Source organism: Amblyomma mixtum, chromosome 3 (assembly GCF_055824585.1).
Source record: "Amblyomma mixtum isolate Tamu chromosome 3, ASM5582458v1, whole genome shotgun sequence".
NCBI classification, from domain to species: Eukaryota; Metazoa; Arthropoda; class Arachnida; order Ixodida; family Ixodidae; genus Amblyomma; species Amblyomma mixtum.
The window spans coordinates 410,522,851-410,545,383 of NC_143014.1; the positions used below are offsets into that span (position 1 = coordinate 410,522,851).

At 50.0% G+C, this 22,533-nt stretch overlaps 1 protein-coding gene across 1 annotated transcript; it reads right to left on the minus strand.

Moving 5' to 3' along the window:
- Positions 1-8,349: 8,349 nt before the first annotated feature.
- LOC149357644 (uncharacterized) lies at positions 8,350-10,146 on the minus strand. The gene has a single exon (XM_089577955.1). The coding sequence runs from the start codon at positions 10,144-10,146 to the stop codon at positions 8,350-8,352; it is 1,797 nt and encodes a 598-aa protein (XP_089434081.1).
- Positions 10,147-22,533: the final 12,387 nt, after the last annotated feature.

Consider the following 22,533-nt stretch of genomic DNA (forward strand, 5'->3'; position numbering starts at 1 on the left):
CATTATGAGCACAAACGTCTGGCCACACGGCATCAAAAATTTGAAAGCTCAACAACAATGTCTTTGTTGTAAGCTTGGAGCTCACGCTGTTTTGCTTGCTGCAGAAATGAGGTTCCTTTTGTCTCAGCAAATAATAAGTTCCCACTAAGCATTTTTAGTACAAGCGGGAAGTGATAGTTTTCGTTGAGAAATCTGGCCACCAAGGTTATTCACGTAAGTCTGGCAACAAAGTAAAAAATTTGAAACAAATGTTAAATATTGTTATAAAATAATTATGCAGCTACAAATTTTGAATTTATAAAACACAAAACATATCCGCGAGTAGAAATAGTTGCCATTATGAGCACAAACGTCTGGCCACACTGCATAAAAAATCTGAAAGCTCAACAACAATGTCTTTGTTGTAAGATTATAACTTACGCTGTTTTGATTGCTGCGGAAATGAGGCTGTTTTTGTGTCAGCAAATAATATGTTGCCACTGAGCATTTTTAGTAAAAGTGGGAAGTGATAGTTTTCGTTCAGAAATCTGGCCACCAAGGTTATTCACGTAAGTCTGGCAACAGTCTAAATTTTGAAACAAATGTTAAATTTGGTTATAAAATATTTATGCAGCTGCAAATTTGGAATTAATAAAATTTGTTTAGTTTCCATCGTTGCACATAATCGTTTGGTGTAATTTTTAGGCATTTGAAGCCCATAACTTCTACTACACTTGTGCACAACTCTAAAGGGTTGTCGCCAGTTGGTTCAGTGACTCTCGCTGTCAGGGGTTCGGTGATCGCGCGATTGATTGATTGATTACAAACATCTTTATTTCTTCAATGTTCTCAGAACATGTGGGTGCGCCGCCTAATGCGGTAGTCCACTGGCTGCTGCTGCTGCGCTGGCCCTCCCCACATGACAGTAGACATGACATGATAAGTTACCACGTGGTTTGAGCGTTATCTTCTGCTCCACCAGCAAGAGTAAAGTTTAACCGATCGTAATTGGCTATATTGATCGTTGATTATCCCAAAACGTACCTATACACTATTAGAAATACATTCGGGAAGGACATAGTAGTTTAGGACGCTTATAAAATTCAAAACACACACCGTGAAATACAAAAAGGCTTTTAGCTTTTCCCTTCTGCTGAAAGGCGACCAGTTCGGCTCTGTGTTGAACGAGTGAGATCGGTTGATTGAAAAATGTCATCCTACTGCTTGCTGGGCCGCAAGCAGTAGGATGTTGACGTGCCACTGGTCGGTATCGGTCGGCTCCGTGGGTGGGCGTCCTGCCTTGGTACGGAACAAAGTGAGAAACGACTGCCCTACACCAATACTCCGGAAGAGCCCCGTCTTCGAAAACCAGACCTGCTGTAGGAGAACTTGGCGTTGCTCAGCGCCCAAGTTGCACGAAGCACTTCTTGGCGACATCCAGTCCGGGTGTGCTGCCGCTCATTTTTTTCTGCGCCTCAGCGCGCGCGACGACGCCTTTCGGCTCCGAACAACTAGCACCGACTTTTTGAAAGCACGGCGGCCACAGCTCGCGAGCGCCAAGCGGTTTTCCGCACTAGATCTCGCCCCCACAGCTCGGGCGCATCATGGAGGAAGGAAAATGTCCCTTTTCCATGGTAACTCGGCGTTGAGCGAGTGCGTCGGCGGCCGCCGGGACAGGCGACTGGGAGAATGGAGTGAATAATTTCACTGCGACGAGTTTTCAGTGGGTGGTCGGCTCGACTAGATCGACTTTATGGCTTTGGAAACAGCAGCACTGACGAAGGTCTACGCAGAGACCTCCCCGTTAATCGGCGTGTCAGCGCGCGCTCATTTCTTTTTGCCTTCATATGCATTTTGTTTTCATATGTATTTTTGTGCAAAGGGGAAGCACTCCGCCGCTTCCCTCCAGCCCCGCGCGCTGCATAGCAGGAACTTTGGACAGTAAATAATTAGCACTGTTTGTGGACCTCGTAGGGCGCTGCTAGAGCAGCACCGTCGCGTGAAGTGTTTCGCCCGTGTCGCTTGCTTGGTCCTGCATGCACAGAAAATTTTACGCGTCGCCCGGAAGTACACCCGCGACTGGCAAATCGGACTCCGCCGTGGACGCTTCTGGGGTTCTGATCTATGTACTCCCCGCCCGCCTCTGTCTTGGCCTCAAAACGCGGACCGACTTGGCCAGAGAAAATATTCAATTTGCTGTGGCCGTAAGGCAGCGCAGCAAAATTAAAGAAAAATGAACACTCTGCTAGTTGGTAAAAGAGGGCTAACAACACTTGGAACGGGCTACGCGCAGAGCTAGCACAGACAAACTTTATTTAGTTCAGATAAGTGGCAGGAGGGCGGACTTGCCCCCCACCCTCCCCCCCGCGTACTTGTCAACCGGCCGAGATCCCTCGGGACCTGGCGGCTTCGAAGGCTTCTCTTCCGACGGTCTTATGCTCTTCCAGGCCCTATGGCTGCGTGGCAATACCACCCAGGACTCCTTACTGACAGCTGCAGCGGTGGATTGGGCGCATGCAAACGTCATATGGGCTGGGCAGCTCCTCTGCAGGGCGAAATGCCGCGTCGGACCGCGGGTACGGGCGCTCGATGCGAGGCGCCGCTGTAACATCGTTGATGCAGACGACTCACCAAGATTTAGACTAGATGTTGCATAAATTATTGCTACCTCACAACAGAAAAAAATAAAATAATACTTTTTACTCTAACGCGAAACATATCTGCGATAAGAAATGCATAGTTGCCATGATGAGCACAAACGTCAGGCCACAATGCATCAAAAATTTGAAAGCTCAACAACAATGTCTTTGTTGTAAGCTTGGAGCTCACACTGTTTTACTTGCTGCAGAAATGAGGTTCCTTTTGTCTCAGCAAATAATATGTTCCCACTAAGCATTTTTAGTACAAGCGGGAAGTGATAGTTTTCGTTCAGAAATCTGGCCACCAAGGTTATTCACGTAAGTCTGGCAACAAAGTAAAAACTTTGAAACAAATGTTAAATATTGTTATAAAATACTTAGGCAGCGACAAATTTTCAATTTATAAAACACAGAACATATTCAAGAATAGAAATAGTTGCCATTATGAGCACAAACGTCTGGCCACACTGCATAAAAAATCTGAAAGCTCAACAACAATGTCTTTGTTGTAAGATTGGAACTTACGCTGTTTTGATTGCTGCGGAAATGAGGGTGTTTTTGTGTCAGCAAATAATATGTTGCCACTGAGCATTTTTAGTAAAAGTGGGAAGGGATAGTTTTCGTTCAGAAATCTGGCCACCAAGGTTATTCACGTAAGTCTGGCAACAAAGTAAAAAAATTTGAAACAAATGTTAAATATTGTTATAAAATAATTATGCAGCTACAAATTTTGAATTTATAAAACACAGAACATATCCGCGAATAGAAATAGTTGCCATTATGAGCACAAACGCCTGGCCACACTGCATAAAAAATCTGAAAGCTCAACAACAATGTCTTTGTTGCAAGATTGGAACTTACGCTGTTTTGATTGCTGCGGAAATGAGGCTGTTTTTGTGTCAGCAAATAATATGTTGCCACTGAGCATTTTTAGTAAAAGTGGGAAGTGATAGTTTTCGTTCAGAAATCTGGCCACCAAGGTTATTCACGTAAGTCTGGCAACAGTCTAAATTTTGAAACAAATGTTAAATTTTGTTATAAAATATTTATGCAGCGGCAAATTTGGAATTAATAAAATTTGTTTAGTTTGCATCGTTGCACATAATCGTTTGGTGTACTTTTTAGGCATTTGAAGCCCATAACTTCTACTACACTTGTGCACAACTCTGCAGGGTTGTCGCCAGTTGGTTCAGTGACTGTCGCTGTCAGGGGTTCGGTGATCGCGCGATTGATTGATTGATTACAAACATCTTATTTCTTCAATGTTCTCAGAACATGTGGGTGGGCCGCCTAGTGCGGTAGTCCACTGGCTGCTGCTGCTGCGCTGGCCCTCCCCACATGACAGTAGACATGATATGATAAGTTACCACGTGGTTTAAGCGTTATCTTCTGCTCCACCAGCAAGAGAAAAATTTAACCGGTCGTAATTGGCTATTGATCGTTGATTATCCCGAAACGTACCTATACACTATCAGAAATACATTCGGGAAGGACATAGTAGTTTAGGACGCCTATAATATTCAAAACACACACCGTGAAATACTCAAGCCTATTAGCTTTTCCCTTCTGCAGAAAGGCGACCAGTTCGGCAATGAGTTCAACGTGTGAGATCGGTTCACTAGAAAAATGTCATCCTACTGATTGCTGGGCCGCAAGCAGTAGGATGTTGACGTGCACTGGTCGGTATCGGTCAGCTCCGTGGGTGGGCGTCCTGCCTTGGTACGGAACAAAGTGAGAAACGACTGCCCTACACCAATACTCCGGAAGAGCCCCGTCTTCGCAAACCAGACCTGCTGTAGGAGAACTTGGCATTGCTCAGCGCCCAAGTTGCACGAAGGACTTCTTGGCGACATCCAGTCCGGGTGTGCTGCGAGAGAGAGAGAGAACAACTTTTATTTAGAAAGCCTGCCTGCAGAGTCGGTTAGGCTCCCTCCAAGCAGGGAGGACAAGCTTTTACCGCGACGTGGCCACTACGTCAATCTCGTGCGTTGTGCTCCTTGAGGTCTTGTTACGTCCCTCGCTACTTCCGCGGGTTCGAGAGGGCGGCCGCCCCCTTCCTGGGGGTGCCGCCCCCCTCTCCTCGGTTTCGCTCGGTCGCTGCCTCTCGAGAGCTGCCGAGACCTGCTGGACGGCCTTGAGTTGTGTCTTTTGATCACAGCTCCTCGTTGCAGCCTCTAGCTGCGGCGGGATCGTCGTCTTCTCGCTGGCTTCGCGCGGATTTACGCTACAGTCCCAAAGGATGTGAGCCGCGGTGGCTCTCTCCTTCGCGCACAGTCTGCATATGTCGCTCGCGTGCACACTCGGACACACGTGCTTAGCTAGCACCGGGGTGAGCAGGGACCCCGTCTGTAACTGTCTATATAACACTGCCTCCTTCCGGGTAAGCCCCGGGTGAGGTGGCGGCAAAGTCTGTCTGTTCAGTCTGTACCATTTCACTATTTCGTTGAAGGTGGTCATCTTGTCCTTGGCACTGCGCCGCGACCAGGACTCCGAGTCGGCCGTGCTTTCAGCCGCGCGGTTGGTTAGTCCTCGCACGGCCGAGTTGGCCGTCTCGTTGTCGTTCACGTTTCCGCGTTCCGACACGTCACTGCCCATGTGGGCCGGAAACCACTTGATCACCACAGGACTGTTGCGTCCGATGTCTTCGGCCTTGCGCAGTATGCTCGCGGCCTCACTACATACCCTACCCTTGGCGTAGTTCTTCACTGCCGTTCTAGAGTCACACAACACTGTAGTACATCCGGGGTCGGAAACGGCCAAGGCGATGGCCACCTCCTCCGCCCGGTGCGCTTCTCGAGTCCGGACGCTCACCGTGGTCTTCGTTGCACCCGTCGATCCCCGACAACCACCGCCGCGTATGCGTCGGTGCTCCCTTGATACTCTGCCGCGTCCACGTAGGCGGCGCCTTCTTGTCTGGCGTGGAGGTCCACGAGATCCCTGGCCCTCGCCAACCTCCGCTCCCTGTTGTGCTCGGCGTTCACGTTCTTCGGGATCGGGAAGACCCTGAGCTTTCTGTTGATGCTATCTGGTATAGGTACGTCTTTCTGCTGCTTGCCTTCCCTCGGTTCGAGGCCAAGGTCCCGCAGTATCTGTCTTCCGGTTGTCGTTTCGGAGAGACGCTCGAGTTGCGCCGTTCTCTGTGCTTCGGCTATTTCGTCCAGTGTGTTGTGGACTCCCAGCGCCATGAATTTTTCGGTGCTCGTGCCCCCGTGGAGACCGAGTGCCGCCTTATACGCCTTGCGTATGGTGGCGTCTATCTTGTTAAGTTCACTCGGCCTCCAGTTGTGGAAGGCGGCCACGTACGTCATGTGGCTAACTGCGAAGGATTGAACGAGCCTAGTCAGGCTCTCCTCCTTCATCCCCGCTTTTCTGTTGGACACCCTCTTGATGAGTCTCATTGCCGCTGCCGCCTTGCCCGCGAGCTTGTTGACCGTGTTACCGTTCACTCGGTTTCGCTGGACGAGCAGCCCGAGTACCCGAATCTTCTCGACCTCCGGTATTACCTGTCCTCCCGCCGTCTTGACCGTGATCTTGGGACGCTCGTACTTGACTTCCATATTCTTTCTTTTCCTGCACGATCCTTTCGGGGGAATCACCAGCAGTTCTGACTTGGCCGGGGAGCAAACGAGTCCAGACCCGTCCAGCTGCTCCTCGATGGCGTTGACCGCTTCTTGCAGCGTTGTCTCGATGTGTCCGTCGCTTCCTCCCGGTAGCCATAGCGTCACGTCGTCGGCTTAGATGGTGTGCCGGACTCCCGCTACTCTTTCTAGCCGGGTGGCCACCCCGATCATCACGAGGTTGAAGAGTAGCGGGGAGATCACCGACCCCTGCGGAGTTCCGACGCTGCCCAGCTTCTTCTCTTCGAGCTGTAGGTCTCCCGCACAGATTTCGGTGGTTCGTTCCGTCAGGAAGTCTTTGATGTACTGGTATGTCCTCCTGCCCATGTTTAGCCTGGATACTTGGGCCAGGATAGCCGAGTGCCTCACTTTATCAAAGGCGCTCTGCAAGTCCAGCCCGATTACGGCTCTGTTGTCCTTGGTGCCCGTCGTATCGTCGATGATCTCGTTCTTCAGTAAGATCATGGCGTCTTGCGTCCCGAGTTTGTTCCGAAACCCGATGATGGAGTTTGGGTAAAGCTCCGATTCTTCCAGGTAACGCTGCCACCTGTTCATGAGAACGTGCTCGAGGACCTTTCCCACGCACGAAGTGAGTGAGATCGGCCTGAGGTTCTCTATGTTGGGCGGCCTGCCAGGCTTGGGGATGAGGATCGTCTTGGCTGCTTTCCATTGCTTGGGTAGCCTTCCTTCTTGCCAGAACTTGTTGTAGAAGTTCGTGAGCGTTTCGATGGCCGCTTCGCTGAGGTTCTTGAGCGCTCTGTTGGTCACTCGATCGGGACCCGCGGCAGACCTTCCATTGAGTTCCTGCAGGGCAACTCTTACTTCCCAGGTCTGGATGTCGCGATCTAGCGTCTCGTTCTCCTTGCCTTGGTAATCCGGGTGTCTTTCCGTGGGGGTGGTCGGCAGGTACTTGGCGTCCAAGCGCCGCTTGACCTCGTCCTCCCCGTGTTCGCAGATTGCCTTGTGTAGGATCCTGGCCAGGTTGTTGTGTTGGTGGCCCTTGGTCTTGGTTTCGTCGAGGAGGTGCCGCAGCATGTTCCACGTCTTGCCCTTGTGCATCTGTCGGTCGGCTTCGTTGCAGGCCTCGTTCCACTGTTGGGTGCATAGCACCCTGCAGTGGACCTCGATCTGCCTGTTGAGCTCGGCGATCTTCTTCCTTAGACTTCGGTTGGTTCGTCGCTTCTGCCACCTCGCCTTTATGGACTGCTTGGCTTCTATCAGGTGGGCCAGCCGACTGTCCATCTTGTCTATCTGTTCGTCCGTCTCTAGCTCTTTGGTGGCTCCTTCCGTCGTCTCAACGACGTTGGCCGCCCATTGCTCGATGTCCGTAATGTCCTCTTGCACCGCGGGTAGCGCCTTTCGAAAGGCGTCCCAGTCCGTAATGCGATGCTTTCTTATGCCGGTGTTGCCTTGGCCTTCGAGCAGTATGACGACCTCTACGATGTAGTGATCGCTGCCCAGCTCTTGGCCCGTGTTTCTCCATTTCGCTTCTCTTGATCCTCCTTCAGTTTTGATGAAGGTAAGGTCCGGAGTTGTGTCTCTAGGAACAGATGTGCCGATCCTGGTGGGAAAGGCCGGATCCGTGATTAGGTTCAGTCCGACGTCGGTGGCGTCTTGCATCAGCTCTCTCCCCTTGACCGTCGTTCTGTGGTAGCCCCAGTCTTGGCTCGGTGTGTTAAAGTCTCCGCACACTACGAGCGTATTGCTTCCCGCGACTGAAGCTGCCTTGTGGAACAGTGCCTTGAATTTCCGTCGTCCGTGGGACGGGTTGCTGTAGACGTTCACCAGGAAAGTGCTCTCCCTCCTCTTCTTTCCCGTGATTACTTCCACCGTGCAGTGTTCGATGGCGCTTCTGCCGATCATTTCGTGTTCCACGAAGGTGATCCCTCTCCTAACGAAGGTGCAGACCCCTCTGCCCTTGCCCTTGGACGTGTCCCTTTTGCTCGGCGGGCTGTCGTGCGACCGGTAGCCCGGTAGTTTCGGCGTCTCTTAACTGTGTGTTTCTTGAATCATTATGACGTCTGGTTTCCTCGTTAGTTGCTGCAAGTGTTGCTCCAGCACTGCTCTCTTGCTGGTAAAGCTGTTGCAGTTCCAGTGCCAGACCCAGAGGTCTCTCACTGGGGGTGTGGATGCTGCTGTACTTGCTGTCCCGTCCTTGATTGCTGCAGTTTGGTGGTGATCTGTGCTTCCATACATTGTAATTGTGCCTGTATCTGCGTCTGCAGCTGTGCTTGCATTTGCGCCATCATGTTCTGGATCGTGCTCTGTATATTCGTTGTCATCTGCTGAACCGTTTGCGCGAGCGCAGTAAGTCGTTCGTTGGTTTCCTTGCTGGTCGCCTCCAGACGGTCGAGTCTGACGTCCTGTTTTTCGATTCTCTCCATTGTCTTTCGTTCCTTGGCGACCTCTATGGCTCTCCTCTTGGGAGCCGGTCCCGCCGTTTTCGTGGCTCTCGGGTCCACCTCGACCTCTAGTTCGTCCTCGGTTATCTCTTCTTGTTCCCTCTCTTGTGCGGGCTTCGGCAGCAGCTGCTGCTGTTGCTGCATCGCAATTAATGTCGTTAGCTTCGCGTTGATTTCCTTGATGGTTGCGTCCTGCTCGGCGATTCTCTGCTTTAGCTTCTCGTTCTCGTCTCTTAGGGCTTTTATTACCATTCCATTCTCTTCTTGGAACTTCTTCGTGGCGTTTTGCGCCGGTGGTTGTCTTTTCTCTGTCATGTTAGCCTTGACTGCTTCGGCCCAGGTGACTCTTTCCTCTGACTGCGACGGTCTGTGGCGGCTGGCGCTCCTGCCTCCCTTGCTGTTGTCCCTCTTGCGGCTGCTGTCGCGCTGCCTCGAATCCCCGCGGGGTCTCTCAGCAGACGGCGCTCGCAGCGGCGGAAAGCTTTTCGGATCCAGTTGTTGCTGCATGGCTTCCATCTTGCGTTCCCATTGCCCTTTTTTGACCACATAGGGCATCTTGTACTTGTTTTTGCATTCCCTCTCGCCCGTTGGATGCTGTCCCCCGCAGAGCTTGCACTTGGGCTTGCATTCGCTTTTGTGATCCTCGCTGGGGTTCACGATTCCGCAGCCGAAGCATACTTTGGCATTGGGATTCGGACATACGTCTCTTCTATGGCCGATCCTGCCGCATTGCCTGCACACGTCAAAGTGCTTGCGGTAAAGCCCGCACCTGACTAATATCGAGCCATACTTGACGTAGTTCGGTACTTTTTGTCCAGCGAAGAGTACTATCACTGTGGTTGTATTGCCGATTCTGTGCGCCTCCACCGCTAGGGGGTTGCATGGGTTCACGATGTTTTCGGTTATCTCTTCCGGGGTGTCGTGTACGGCTATGCCTCGGATGACTCCCTTGACCGTGCCGTCCGGCGCCGTTCGGTAGGCGCTGACTTCGTATGCCTTGTCTCCTACGTTTAGGGTTTTGACCTTAGAGTACAGCGTGGCACGCCTCTCGTCCGGGGTGCTGACCACGATGAAGTTTTGCTGCGCGTTCGTGCAGATGGTGTCTGCTTTGGCTTCTTCCTTCGTTATTCGAACCGCCGTCATGACGGCCGACATAATTATTGAAACCTCAGTTCTCGCTACGTTGAGACCTCCCCGTGGTCTTATGACTATCTTGGTGTCTTCCTTCGGCATCATCGCCGCTTTCGTTACTGAGGCTGCAACTCTCTTAGCAAAACTGGCCCTAGTCTTGGGTCTAGACTGGCGAGTAGTGGCGGCGGACTCACCGTTTTCCTTGCCGGCCATGATCTGCTTGATGCGCTTGCCGGAGGCCGACCAGCCTTCGGCTTCTTCCGGTGTAATGTCCTCTCCGGGGACTTCAATGGACGTACGCCCGCCGAGACTGCCGATGCTCGGCGCTGACGTTATGTTGTCTCCCATCGACGTGGACACTTCCATGTCGGACGCCATCTTGGTCGTAGTCGTCGTCGGGTTAGGCCTAGCGGCCGGGCCCGTCGCCACCGGTGGCCGTACTTGTGGTAGGCCGACGCTAGGCCTAGCACCGCACCAGAGAAAAGTCCTCGTAAATCGGGAGAATCACGTACCGCTTTGTCAAAACTGGTACCGGTCGATGCCCCGCACCTTCGCGCACACTTTGATACCAAATATATCGCGGTAACTGTAAATTAACACTGCGTTAATTGGCATAATAGCAGGGGCCGATGAGAAGCGCGTCCCCTCCCGTCGGCGACCGCAGCGCCCTCTCGGTGTGCTGCCGCTCATTTTTTCTGCGCCTCCGCGCGCGCGACATCGCCTTTCGGCTGCGAACAACTAGCACAGACTTTTGGAAAGCACGGCGGCCACAGCTCGCGAGCGCCATGTGGTTTTCCGCACTAGATCTCGCCCCCACAGCTCGCGGCGCATCATGGAGGAAGGAAAATGTCCTTTTTCCATGGTAACTCGGCGTTGAGCGAGTGCGCCGGCGGCCGCCGGGACAGGCGACTGGGGGAATGGAGTGAATAATTTCACTGCGACGAGTTTTCAGTGGGTGGTCGGCTCGACTAGATCGCCTTTATGGCTTTGGAAACAGCAGCACTGACGAAGGTCTACGCAGAGTCCTCCCCGTTAATCGGCGTGTCAGCGCGCGCTCATTTCTTTTTGCCTTCATATGCATTTTGTTTTCATATGTATTTTTTTGCAAAGGGCAAGCACTCCGCCGCTTCCCTCCAGCCCCGCGCGCTGCATAGCAGAAACTTTGGACAGTAAATAATTAGCACTGTTTGTGGACCTCGTAGGGCGCTGTTAGAGCAGCACTGTCGCGTGAAGTGTTTCGCCCGTGTCGCTTGCTTGGTCCTGCATACACAGAAAATTTTACGCGTCGCCCGGAAGTACACCCGCGACTGGCAAATCGGACTCCGCCGTGCACGCTTCTGGGGTTCTAATCTATGTGCTCCCCGCCCGCCTCGGTCTTGGCCTCAAAACGCGGACCGACTTGGCCAGAGAAAATATTCAATTTGCTGTGGCCGTAAGGCAGCGCAGCAAAATTAAAGAAAAATGAACACTCTGCTAGTTGGTAAAAGAGGGCTAACAACACTTGGAACGGGCTACGCGCAGAGCTAGCACAGACAAACTTTATTTAGTTCAGATAAGTGGCAGGAGGGCGGACTTGCCCCCCCCCCCCCCCCCGCGTCCTTGTCAACCGGCCGAGATCCCTCGGGACCTGGCGGCTTCGAAGGCTAGTCTTACGACGGTCTTATGCTCTTCCAGGTCCGATGGCTGCATGGCGATACCACCCAGGACTCCTTACTGACAGCTGCAGCGGTGGATTGGGCGCATGCAAACGTCATATATGCCGCGTCGGACCGCGGGTACGGGCGCTCGATGCGAGGCGCCGCTGTAACATCGTTGATGCAGACGACTCACTAAGATTTAGACTAGATGTTGCATAAATTATTGCTACCTCACAACAGAAAAAATAAAATAATACTTTTTACTCTAACGCGAAATATATCTGGGATAAGAAATGCATAGTTGCCATGATAAGCGCAAACGTCTGGCCACAATGCATCAAAAATTTGAAAGCTCAACAACAATGTTTTTGTTGTAAGCTTGGAGCTCACACTGTTTTACTTGCTGCAGAAATGAGGTTCCTTTTGTCTCAGCAAATAATAAGTTCCCACTAAGCATTTTTAGTACAAGCGGGAAGTGATAGTTTTCGTTCAGAAATCTGGCCACCAAGGTTATTCACGTAAGTCTGGCAACAAAGTAAAAACTTTGAAACAAATGTTAAATATTGTTATAAAATAATTATGCAGCTACAAATTTTTCATTTATAAAACCGAACATATCTGCGAATAGAAATGGTTGCCATTATGAGCACAAACGTCTGGCCACACTGCATAAAAAATATGAAAGCTCAACAACAATGTCTTTGTTGTAAGATTGGAACTTACGCTGTTTTGATTGCTGCGGAAATGAGGCTGTTTTTTGTGTCAGCAAATAACATGTTGCCACTGAGCATTTTTAGTAAAAGTGGGAAGTGATAGTTTTCGTTCAGAAATCTGGCCACCAAGGTTATTCACGTAAGTCTGGCAACAGTCTAAATTTTGAAACAAATGTTAAATTTTGTTATAAAATATTTATGCAGCTGCAAATTTGGAATTAATAAAATTTGTTTAGTTTCCATCGTTGCACATAATCGCTTGGTGTAATTTTTAGGCATTTGAATCCCATAACTTCTACTACACTTGTGCACAACTCTGCAGGGTTGTCGCCAGTTGGTTCAGTGACTCTCGGTGTCAGGGGTTCGGTGATCGCGCGATTGATTGATTGATTACAAACATCTTTATTTCTTCAATGTTCTCAGAACATGTGGGTGGGCCGCCTAGTGCGGTAGTCCACTGGCTGCTGCTGCTGCGCTGGCCCTCCCCACATGACACTAGACATGATATGATAAGTTATCACGTGGTTTGAGCGTTATCTCCTGCTCCACCAGCAAGAGAAAAATTTAAGCGGTCGTAATTGGCTATATCGTTGATTATCCCAAAACGTATCTATACACTATTAGAAATACATTCGGGAAGGACATAGTAGTTTAGGACGCTTATAATATTCAAAACACACACCGTGAAATACTCAAGCCTATTAGCTTTTCCCTTCTGCTGAAAGATGACCAGTTCGGCTCTGAGTTCAACGTGTGAGATCTGTTCACTAGAAAAATGTCATCCTACTCCTTGCTGGGCCGCAAGCGGTAGGATGTTGACGTGCAACTGGTCGGTATCGGTCAGCTCTGTGGGTGAGCGTCCTGCCTTGGTACGGAACAAAGTGAGAAACGACTGCACTACACCAATACTCCGGAAGAGCCCCGTCTTCGCAAACCAGACCTGCTGTAGTAGAACTTGGAGTTGCTCAGCGCCCAAGTTGCACGAAGGACTTCTTGGCGACATCCAGTCCGGGTGTGCTGCCGCTCATTTTTTCTGCGCCTCCGCGTGCGCGACGACGCCTTTCGGCTGCGAGCAACTAGCACCGACTTTTGGAAAGCACGGCGGCCACAGCTCGCGAGCGCCATGCGGTTTTCCGCACTACATCTCGCCCCCACAGCTCGCGGCGCATCATGGAGGAAGGAAAATGTCCTTTTTCCATGGTAACTCGGCGTTGAGCTAGTGCGCCGGCGGCCGCCGGGACAGGCGACTGGGAAAATGGAGTGTATAATTTCACTGCGACGAGTTTTCAGTGGGTGGTCGGCTCGACTAGATCGCCTTTATGGCTTTGGAAACAGCAGCACTGACGAATTTCTACGCAGAGTCCTCCCCGTTAATCGGCGTGTCAGCGCGCGCTCATTTCTTTTTGCCTTCATATGCATTTTGTTTTCATATGTATTTTTTTGCAAAGGGCAAGCACTCCGCCGCTTCCCTCCAGCCCCGCGCGCTGCATAGCAGCAACTTTGGACAGTAAATAATTAGCACTGTTTGTGGACCTCGTAGGGCGCTGTTAGAGCAGCACCGTCGCGTGAAGTGTTTCGCCCGTGTCGCTTGCTCGGTCCTGCATACACAGAAAATTTTACGCGTCGCCCGGAAGTACACCCGCGACTGGCAAATCGGACTCCGCCGTGCACGCTTCTGGGGTTCTGATCTATATGCTCCCCGGCCGCCTCTGTCTTGGCCTCAAAACGCGGACCGACTTGGCCAGAGAAAATATTCAATTTGCTGTGGCCGTAAGGCAGCGCAGCAAAATTAAAGAGAAATGAACACTCTGCTAGTTGGTAAAAGAGGGCTAACAACACTTGGAACGGGCTACGCGCAGAGCTAGCACAGACAAACTTTATTTAGTTCAGATAAGAGGCAGGAGGGCGGACTTGCCCCCCACCCTCCCCCCGCGTCCTTGTCAACCGGCCGAGATCCCTCGGGACCTGGCGGCTTCGAACGCTAGTCTTACGACGGTCTTATGCTCTTCCAGGTCCTATGGCTGCGTGGCGATACCACCCAGGACTCCTTACTGACAGCTGCAGCGGTGGATTGGGCGCATGCAAACGTTATATGGGCTGGGCAGCTGCTCTGCAGGGCGAAATGCCGCGTCGGACCGCGGGTACGGGCGCTCGATGCGAGGCGCCGCTGTAACATCGTTGATGCAGACGACTCACTAAGATTTAGACTAGATGTTGCATAAATTATTGCTACCTCACAACAGAAAAAATAAAATAATACTTTTTACTCTAACGCGAAATATATCTGCGATAAGAAATGCATAGTTGCCAGGATAAGCGCAAACGTCTGGCCACAATGCATCAAAAATTTGAAAGCTCAACAACAATGTCCTTGTTGTAAGCTTGGAGCTCACACTGTTTTACTTGCTGCAGAAATGAGATTCCTTTTGTCTCAGCAAATAATAAGTTCCCACTAAGCATTTTTAGTACAAGCGGGAAGTGATAGTTTTCGTTCAGAAATCTGGCCACCAAGGTTATTCACGTAAGTCTGGCAACAAAGTAAAAACTTTGAAACAAATGTTAAATATTGTTATAAAATACTTAGGCAGCTACAAATTTTGAATTTATAAAACACAGAACATATCCGCGAATAGAAATAGTTGCCATTATGAGCACAAACGTCTGGCCACACGGCATAAAAATCTGAAAGCTCAACAACAATGTCTTTGTTGTAAGATTGGAACTTACGCTGTTTTGATTGCTGCGGAAATGAGGCTGTTTTTGTGTCAGCAAACAATATGTTGCCACTGAGCATTTTTAGTAGAAGTGTGAAGTGATAGTTTTCGTTCAGAAATATGGCCACCAAGGTTATTCACGTAAGTCTGGCAACAGTCTAAATTTTGAAACAAATGTTAAATTTTGTTATAAAATATTTATGCAGCTGCAAATTTGGAATTAATAAAATTTGTTTAGTTTCCATCGTTGCACATAATCGTTTGGTGTAATTTTTAGGCATTTGAAGCCCATAACTTCTACTACACTTGTGCACAAGTCTGCAGGGTTGTCGCCAGTTGGTTCAGTGACTCTCGCTGTCAGGGGTTCGGTGATCGCGCGATTGATTGATTGATTACAAACATCTTTATTTCTTCAATGTTCTCAGAACATGTGGGTGGGCCGCCTAGTGCGGTAGTCCACTGGCTGCTGCTGCTGCGCTAGCCCTCCCCACATGACAGTAGACATGATATGATAAGTTATCACGTGGTTTGAGCGTTATCTTCTGCTCCTCCAGCAAGAGAAAATTTAAGCGGTCGTAATTGGCTATTGATCGTTGATTATCCCAAAACGTACCTGTACACTATTAGAAATACATTCGGGAAGGACATAGTAGTTTAGGACGTTTATACTATTCAAAACACACACCGTGAAATACTCAAGCCTATAAGCTTTTCCCTTCTGCTGAAAGGCGACCAGTTCGGCTCTGAGTTCAACGAGTGAGATCCGTTCACTAGAAAAATGTCAACCTTCTCCTTGCTGGGCCGTAGGCAGTAGGATGTTGACGTGCCACTGGTCGGTACCGGTCACCTCCGTGGGTGGGCGTCCTGCCTTGATACGGAACAAAGTGAGAAACGACTGCCCTACACCAATACTCCGGAAGAGCCCCGTCTTCCCAAACCAGACCTGCTGTAGGAGAACTTGGCGTTGCTCAGCGCCCAAGTTGCACGAAGGACTTCTTGGCGACATCCAGTCCGGGTGTGCTGCCGCTCATTTTTTCTGCGCCTCCGCGCGCGACGACGCCTTTCGGCTGCGAACAACTCGCACCGACTTTTGGAAAGCACGGCGGCCACAGCTCGCGAGCGCCATGCGGTTTTCCGCACTAGATCTCGCCCCCACAGCTCGCGGCGCATCATGGAGGAAGGAAAATGTCCTTTTTCCATGGTAACTCGGCGTTGAGCGAGTGCGTCGGCGGCCGCCGGGACAGGCGACTGGGAAAATGGAGTGAATAATTTCACTGCGACGAGTTTGCAGAGGGTGGTCGGCTCGACTAGATCGCCTTTATGACTTTGGAAACAGCAGCACTGACGAAGGTCTACGCAGAGTCCTCCCCGTTAATCGGCGTGTCAGCGCGCGCTCATTTCTTTTTGCCTTCATATGCATTTTGTTTTCATATGTATTTTTTTGCAAAGGGCAAGCACTCCGCCGCTTCCCTCGAGCCCCGCGCGCTGCATAGTAGGAACTTTGGACAGCAAATAATTAGAACTGTTTGTGGACCTCGTAGGGCGCTGTTAGAGCAGCACCGTCGCGTGAAGTGTTTCGCCCGTGTCCCTTGCTTGGTCCTGCATACACAGAAAATGTTACGCGTCACCCGGAAGTACACCCGCGACTGGCAAATCGGACTCCGCCGTGCACGCTCCTGGGGTTCTGATCTATGTGCTCCCCGCTCGCCTCTGTCTTGGCCTCAAAACGCGCACCGACTAGGCCAGAGAAAATATTCAATTTGCTGTGGCCGTAAGGCACACAGCAAGCCTTCGAAGCAGGGCTTCGAAGGCTTGTCTTACGACGGTCTTATGCTCTTCAAGGTCCTATGGCTGCGTGGCGATACCACCCAGGACTCCTTACTGACAGCTGCAGCGGTGGATTGGGCGCATGCAAACGTCATATGGGCTGGGCAGCTCCTCTGCAGGGCGAAATGCCGCGTCGGACCGCGGGTACGGCCGCTCGATGCGAGGCGCCGCTGTAACATCGTTGATGCAGACGACTCACTAAGATTTAGACTAGATGTTGCATAAATTATTGCTACCTCACAACAGAAAAAATAAAATAATACTTTTTACTGTAACGCGAAACATATCTGCTATAGGAAATGCATAGTTGCCATGATGAGCACAAACGTCTGGCCACAATGCATCAAAAATTTGAAAGCTCAACAACAATGTCTTTGTTGTAAGCTTGGAGCTCACACTGTTTTACTTGCTGCAGAAATGAGGTTCCTTTTGTCTCAGCAAATAATAAGTTCCCACTAAGCATTTTTAGTACAAGCGGGAAGTGATAGTTTGGTTCAGAAATCTGGCCACCAAGGTTATTCACGTAAGTCTAGCAACAGTCTAAATTTTGAAACAAATGTTAAATTTTGTTGTAAAATATTTATGCAGCTGCAAATTTGGAACTAATAAAATTTGTTTAGTTTGCAACGTTGCACATAATCGTTTGGTGTAATTTTTAGGCATTTCAAGCCCATAACTTCTACTACACTTGTGCACAACTCTCCAGGGTTGTCGCCAGTTGGTTCAGTGACTCTCGCTTTCAGAGGTTCGGTGAATGCGCGATTGATTGATTGATTACAAACATCTTTATTTCTTCAATGTTCGCAGAACGTGTGGGTGGGCCGCCTAGTGCGGTAGTCCACTGGCTGCTGCTGCTGCGCTCGCCCTCCCCACATGACAGTAGGCATGACATGATAAGTTATCACGTGGTTTGAGCGTTATCTTCTGCTCCGCCAGCAAGAGTAAAATTTAACCGGTCGTGATTGGCTATTGATCGTTGATTATCCCAAAGCGTACCTATACACTATTTGAAATACATTCGGGAAGGACATAGTAATTTAGGACGCTTAAAATATTCAAAACACACACCGTGAAATACTCAAGCCTTTTAGCTTTTTCCTTCTAGGCGACCAGTTCGGCTCTGAGTTCAACGTGTGAGATCGGTTCACTAGAAAAATGTCATCCTACTGCTTGCTGGGCCGCAAGCAGTAGGATGTTGACGTGCCACTGGTCGGTATCGGTCAGCTCTGTGGGTGGGCGTCCTGCCTTGGTAAGGAACAAAGTGAGAAACGACTGCCCTACACCAATACTCCGGAAGAGCCCCGTCTTCGCAAACCAGACCAGCTGTAGGAGAACTTGGCGTTGTTCAGCGCCCAAGTTGCACGAAGCACTTCTTGGCGACATCCAGGCCGGGTGTGCTGCCGCTCATTTTTTCTGCGCCTCCGCGCGCGCGACGACGCCTTTCAGCTGCGAACAGCTTGCACCGACTTTTGGAAAGCACGGCGGCCACAGCTCGCGAGCGCCAAGCGGTTTTCCGCACTAGATCTCGCCCCCACAGCTCGCGGCGCATCATGGAGGAAGGAAAATGTCAGTTTTCCATGGTAACTCGGCGTTGAGCGAGTGCGCCGGCGGCCGCCGGGACAGGCGAGTGGGAGAATGGAGTGAATAATTTCACTGCGACGAGTTTTCAGTGGGTGGTCGGCTCGACTAGATCGCCTTTATGGCTTTCGAAACAGCAGCACTGACGAAGGTCTACGCCGAGTCCTCCCCGTTATTCGGCGTGTCAGCCCGCGCTCATTTCTTTTTGCCTTCTTATGCATTTTGTTTTCATATGTATTTTTTTGCAAAGGGCAAGCACTCCGCCGCTTCCCTCCATCCCCGCGCGCTGCATAGCAGCAACTTTGCACTGTAAATAATTAGCACTGTTTGTGGACCTCGTAGGGCGCTGTTAGAGCAGCACCATCGCGTGAAGTGTTTCGCCCGTGTCGCTTGCTTGGTCCTGCATACACAGAAAATTTTACGCGTCGCCCGGAAGGACACCCGCGACTGGCAAATCGGACTCCGCCGTGCACGCTTCTGGGGTTCTGATCTATGTGCTCCCCGCCCTCCTCTGTCTTGGCCTCAAAACGCGGACCGACTTGGCCAGAGAAAATATTCAATTTGCTGTGGCCGTAAGGCAGCGCAGCAAAATTAAAGAAAAATGAAAACTCTGCTAGTTGGTAAAAGAGGGCTAACAACACTTGGAACGGGCTACGCGCAGAGCTAGCACAGACAAACTTTATTTAGTTCAGATAAGTGGCAGGAGGGCGGACTTGCCCCCCACCCTCCCCCCCCCGCGTCCTTGTCAACCGGCCGAGATCCCTCGGGACCTGGCGGCTTCGAAGGCTAGTCTTACGACGGTCTTATGCTCTTCCAGGTCCTATGGCTGCGTGGCGATACCACCCAGGACTCCTTACTGACAGCTGCAGCGGTGGATTGGGCGCATGCAAACGTCATATGGGCTGGGCAGCTCCTCTGCAGGGCGAAATGCCGCGTCGGACCGCATTTACGGGCGCTCGATGCGAGGCGCCGCTGTAACATCGTTGATGCAGACGACTCACTAAGATTTAGACTAGATGTTGCATAAATTATTGCTACCTCACAACAGAAAAAATAAAATAATACTTTTTACTCTAACGCGAAATATATCTGCGATAAGAAATTCATAGTTGCCATGATGAGCACAAACGTCTGGCCACAATGCATCAAAAATTTTAAAGCTCAACAACAATGTCTTTGTTGTAAGCTTGGAGCTCACACTGTTTTACTTGCTGCAGAAATGAGGTTCCTTTTGTCTCAGCAAATAATAAGTTCCCACTAAGCATTTTTAGTACAAGCGGGAAGTGATAGTTTTCGTTCAGAAATCTGGCCACCAAGGTTATTCACGTTAGTCTGGCAACAAAGTAAAAAATTTGAAACAAAAGTTAAATATTGTTATAAAATAATTATGCAGCTACAAATTTTGAATTTATAAAACACAGAACATATCCGCGAATAGAAATAGTTGCCATTATGAGGACAAACGTCTGGCCACACTGCATAAAAAATCTGAAAGCTCAACAACAATGTCTTTGTTGCAAGATTGGAACTTACGCTGTTTTGATTGCTGCGGAAATGAGGCTGTTTTTGTGTCAGCAAATAATATGTTGCCACTGAGCATTTTTAGTAAAAGTGGGAAGTGATAGTTTTCGTTCAGAAATCTGGCCACCAAGGTTATACAAGTAAGTCTGGCAACAGTCTAAATTTTGAAACAAATGTTAAATTTTGTTATAAAATATTTATGCAGCTGCAAATTTGGAATTAATAAAATTTGTTTAGTTTGCATCGTTGCACATAATCGTTTGGTGTAATTTTTAGGCATATGATGCCCATAACTTCTACTACACTTGTGCACAACTCTGCAGGGTTGTCGCCAGTTGGTTCAGTGACTCTCGCTGTCAGGGGTTCGGTGATCGCGCGATTGATTGATTGATTACAAACATCTTTATTTCTTCAATGTTCTCAGAACATGTGGGTGGGCCGCCTAGTGCGGTAGTCCACTGGCTGCTGCTGCTGCGCTGGCCCTCCCCACATGACAGTAGACATGATATGGTAAGTTATCACGTGGTTTGAGCGTTATCTTCTGCTCCACCAGCAAGAGAAAAATTTAACCGGTCGTAATTGGCAATTGATCGTTGATTATCCCAAAACGTACCTATACACTATTAGAAATACATTCGGGAAGGACATAGTAATTTAGTACGCTTATAATATTCAAAACACACACCGTAAAAGACTCAAGCCTTTTAGCTTTTCCCTTCTGCTGAAAGGCGACCAGTTCGGCTCTGGGTTCAACGTGGGAGATTGGTTCACTAGAAAAATGTCATCCTACTGCTTGCTGCGCCGCAAGCAGTAGGATGTTGACGTGTCACTGGTCGGTATCGGTCAGCTCCGTGGGTGGGCGTCCTGCCTTGGTACGGAACAAAGTGAGAAACGACTGCCCTACACCAATACTCCGGAAGAGCCCCGTCTTCGCAAACCAGACCTACTGTATTAGAACTTGGCGTTGCTCAGCCCCCAAGTTGCACGAAGGACTTCTTGGCGACATCCAGTCCGGGTGTGCTGCCGCTCATTTTTTCTGCGCCTCCGCGCGCGCGACGACGCCTTTCGGCTGCGAACAACTAGCACCGACTTTTGGAAAGCACGGCGGCCGCAGCTCGCGAGCGCCAAGCGGTTTTCCGCACTAGATCTCGCCCCCACAGCTCGCGGCGCATCATGGAGGAAGGAAAATGTCCGTTTTCCATGGTAACTCGGTGTTGAGCGAGTTCGCCGGCGGCCGCCGGGACAGGCGACTGGGAGAATGGAGTGAATAATTTCACTGCGACGAGTTTAAAGTGGGTGGTCGGCTCGACTAGATCGCCTTTATGGCTTTGGAAACAGCAGTACTGACGAAGGTCTACGCAGAGTCCTCCCCGTTAATCGGCGTGTCTGCGCGCTCTCATTTCTTTTTGCCTTCTTATGCATTTTGTTTTCATATGTATTTTTTTGCAAAGGGCAAGCACTCCGCCGCTTCCCTCCAGCCCCGCGCGCTGCATAGCAGGAACTTTGGACAGTAAATAATTAGTACTGTTTGTGGACCTCGTAGGGCGCTGTTAGAGCAGCACCGTCGCGTGAAGTGTTTCGCCCGTGTTGCTTGCTTGGTCCTGCATACACAGAAAATTTTACGCGTCGCCCGGAAGTACACCCGCGACTGGCAAATCGGACTCCGCCGTGCACGCTTCTGGGGTTCTGATCTATGTGCGCCCCGCCCGCCTCTGTCTTGGCCTCAAAACGCGGACCGACTTGGCCAGAGAAAATATTCAATTTGCTGTGGCCGTAAGGCAGCGCAGCAAAATTAAAGAAAAATGAACACTCTGCTAGTTGGTAAAAGAGGGCTAACAACACTTGGAACGGCCTACGCGCAGAGCCAGCACAGACAAACTTTATTTAGTTCAGATAAGTGGCAGGAGGGCGGACTTGCCCCCCACCCTCCCCCCCGCGTCCTTGTCAACCGGCCGAGATCCCTCGGGACCTGGCGGCTTCGAAGGCTAGTCTTATGACGGTCTTATGCTCTTCCAGGTCCTATGGCTGCGTGGCGATACCACCCAGGACTCCTTACTGACAGCTGCAGCGGTGGGTTGGGGCCATGCAAACGTCATATGGGCTGGGCAGCTCCTCTGCAGGGGGATATGCCGCGTCGGACCGCGGGTACGGGCGCTCGCTGCGAGGCGCCGCTGTAACATCGTTGATGCAGACGACTCACTAAGATTTAGACTAGATGTTGCATAAATTATTGCTACCTCACAACAGAAAAAATAAAATAATAATTTTTACTCTAACGCGAAACATATGTGCGATAAGAAATGCATATTTGCCATGATGAGCACGAACGTCTGGCCACAATGCATCAAAAATTTGAAAGCTCAACAACAATGTCTTTGTTGTAAGCTTTGAACTCACACTGTTTTACTTGCTGCAGAAATGAGGTTCCTTTTGTCTCAGCAAATAATAAGTTCCCACTAAGCATTTTTAGTACAAGCGGGAAGTGATAGTTTTCGTTCAGAAATCTGGCCACCAAGGTTATTCACGTTAGTCTGGCAACAAAGTAAAAAATTTGAAACAAAAGTTAAATATTGTTATAAAATAATTATGCAGCTACAAATTTTGAATTTATAAAACACAGAACATATCCGCGAATAGAAATAGTTGCCATTATGAGGACAAACGTCTGGCCACACTGCATAAAAAATCTGAAAGCTCAACAACAATGTCTTTGTTGCAAGATTGGAACTTACGCTGTTTTGATTGCTGCGGAAATGAGGCTGTTTTTGTGTCAGC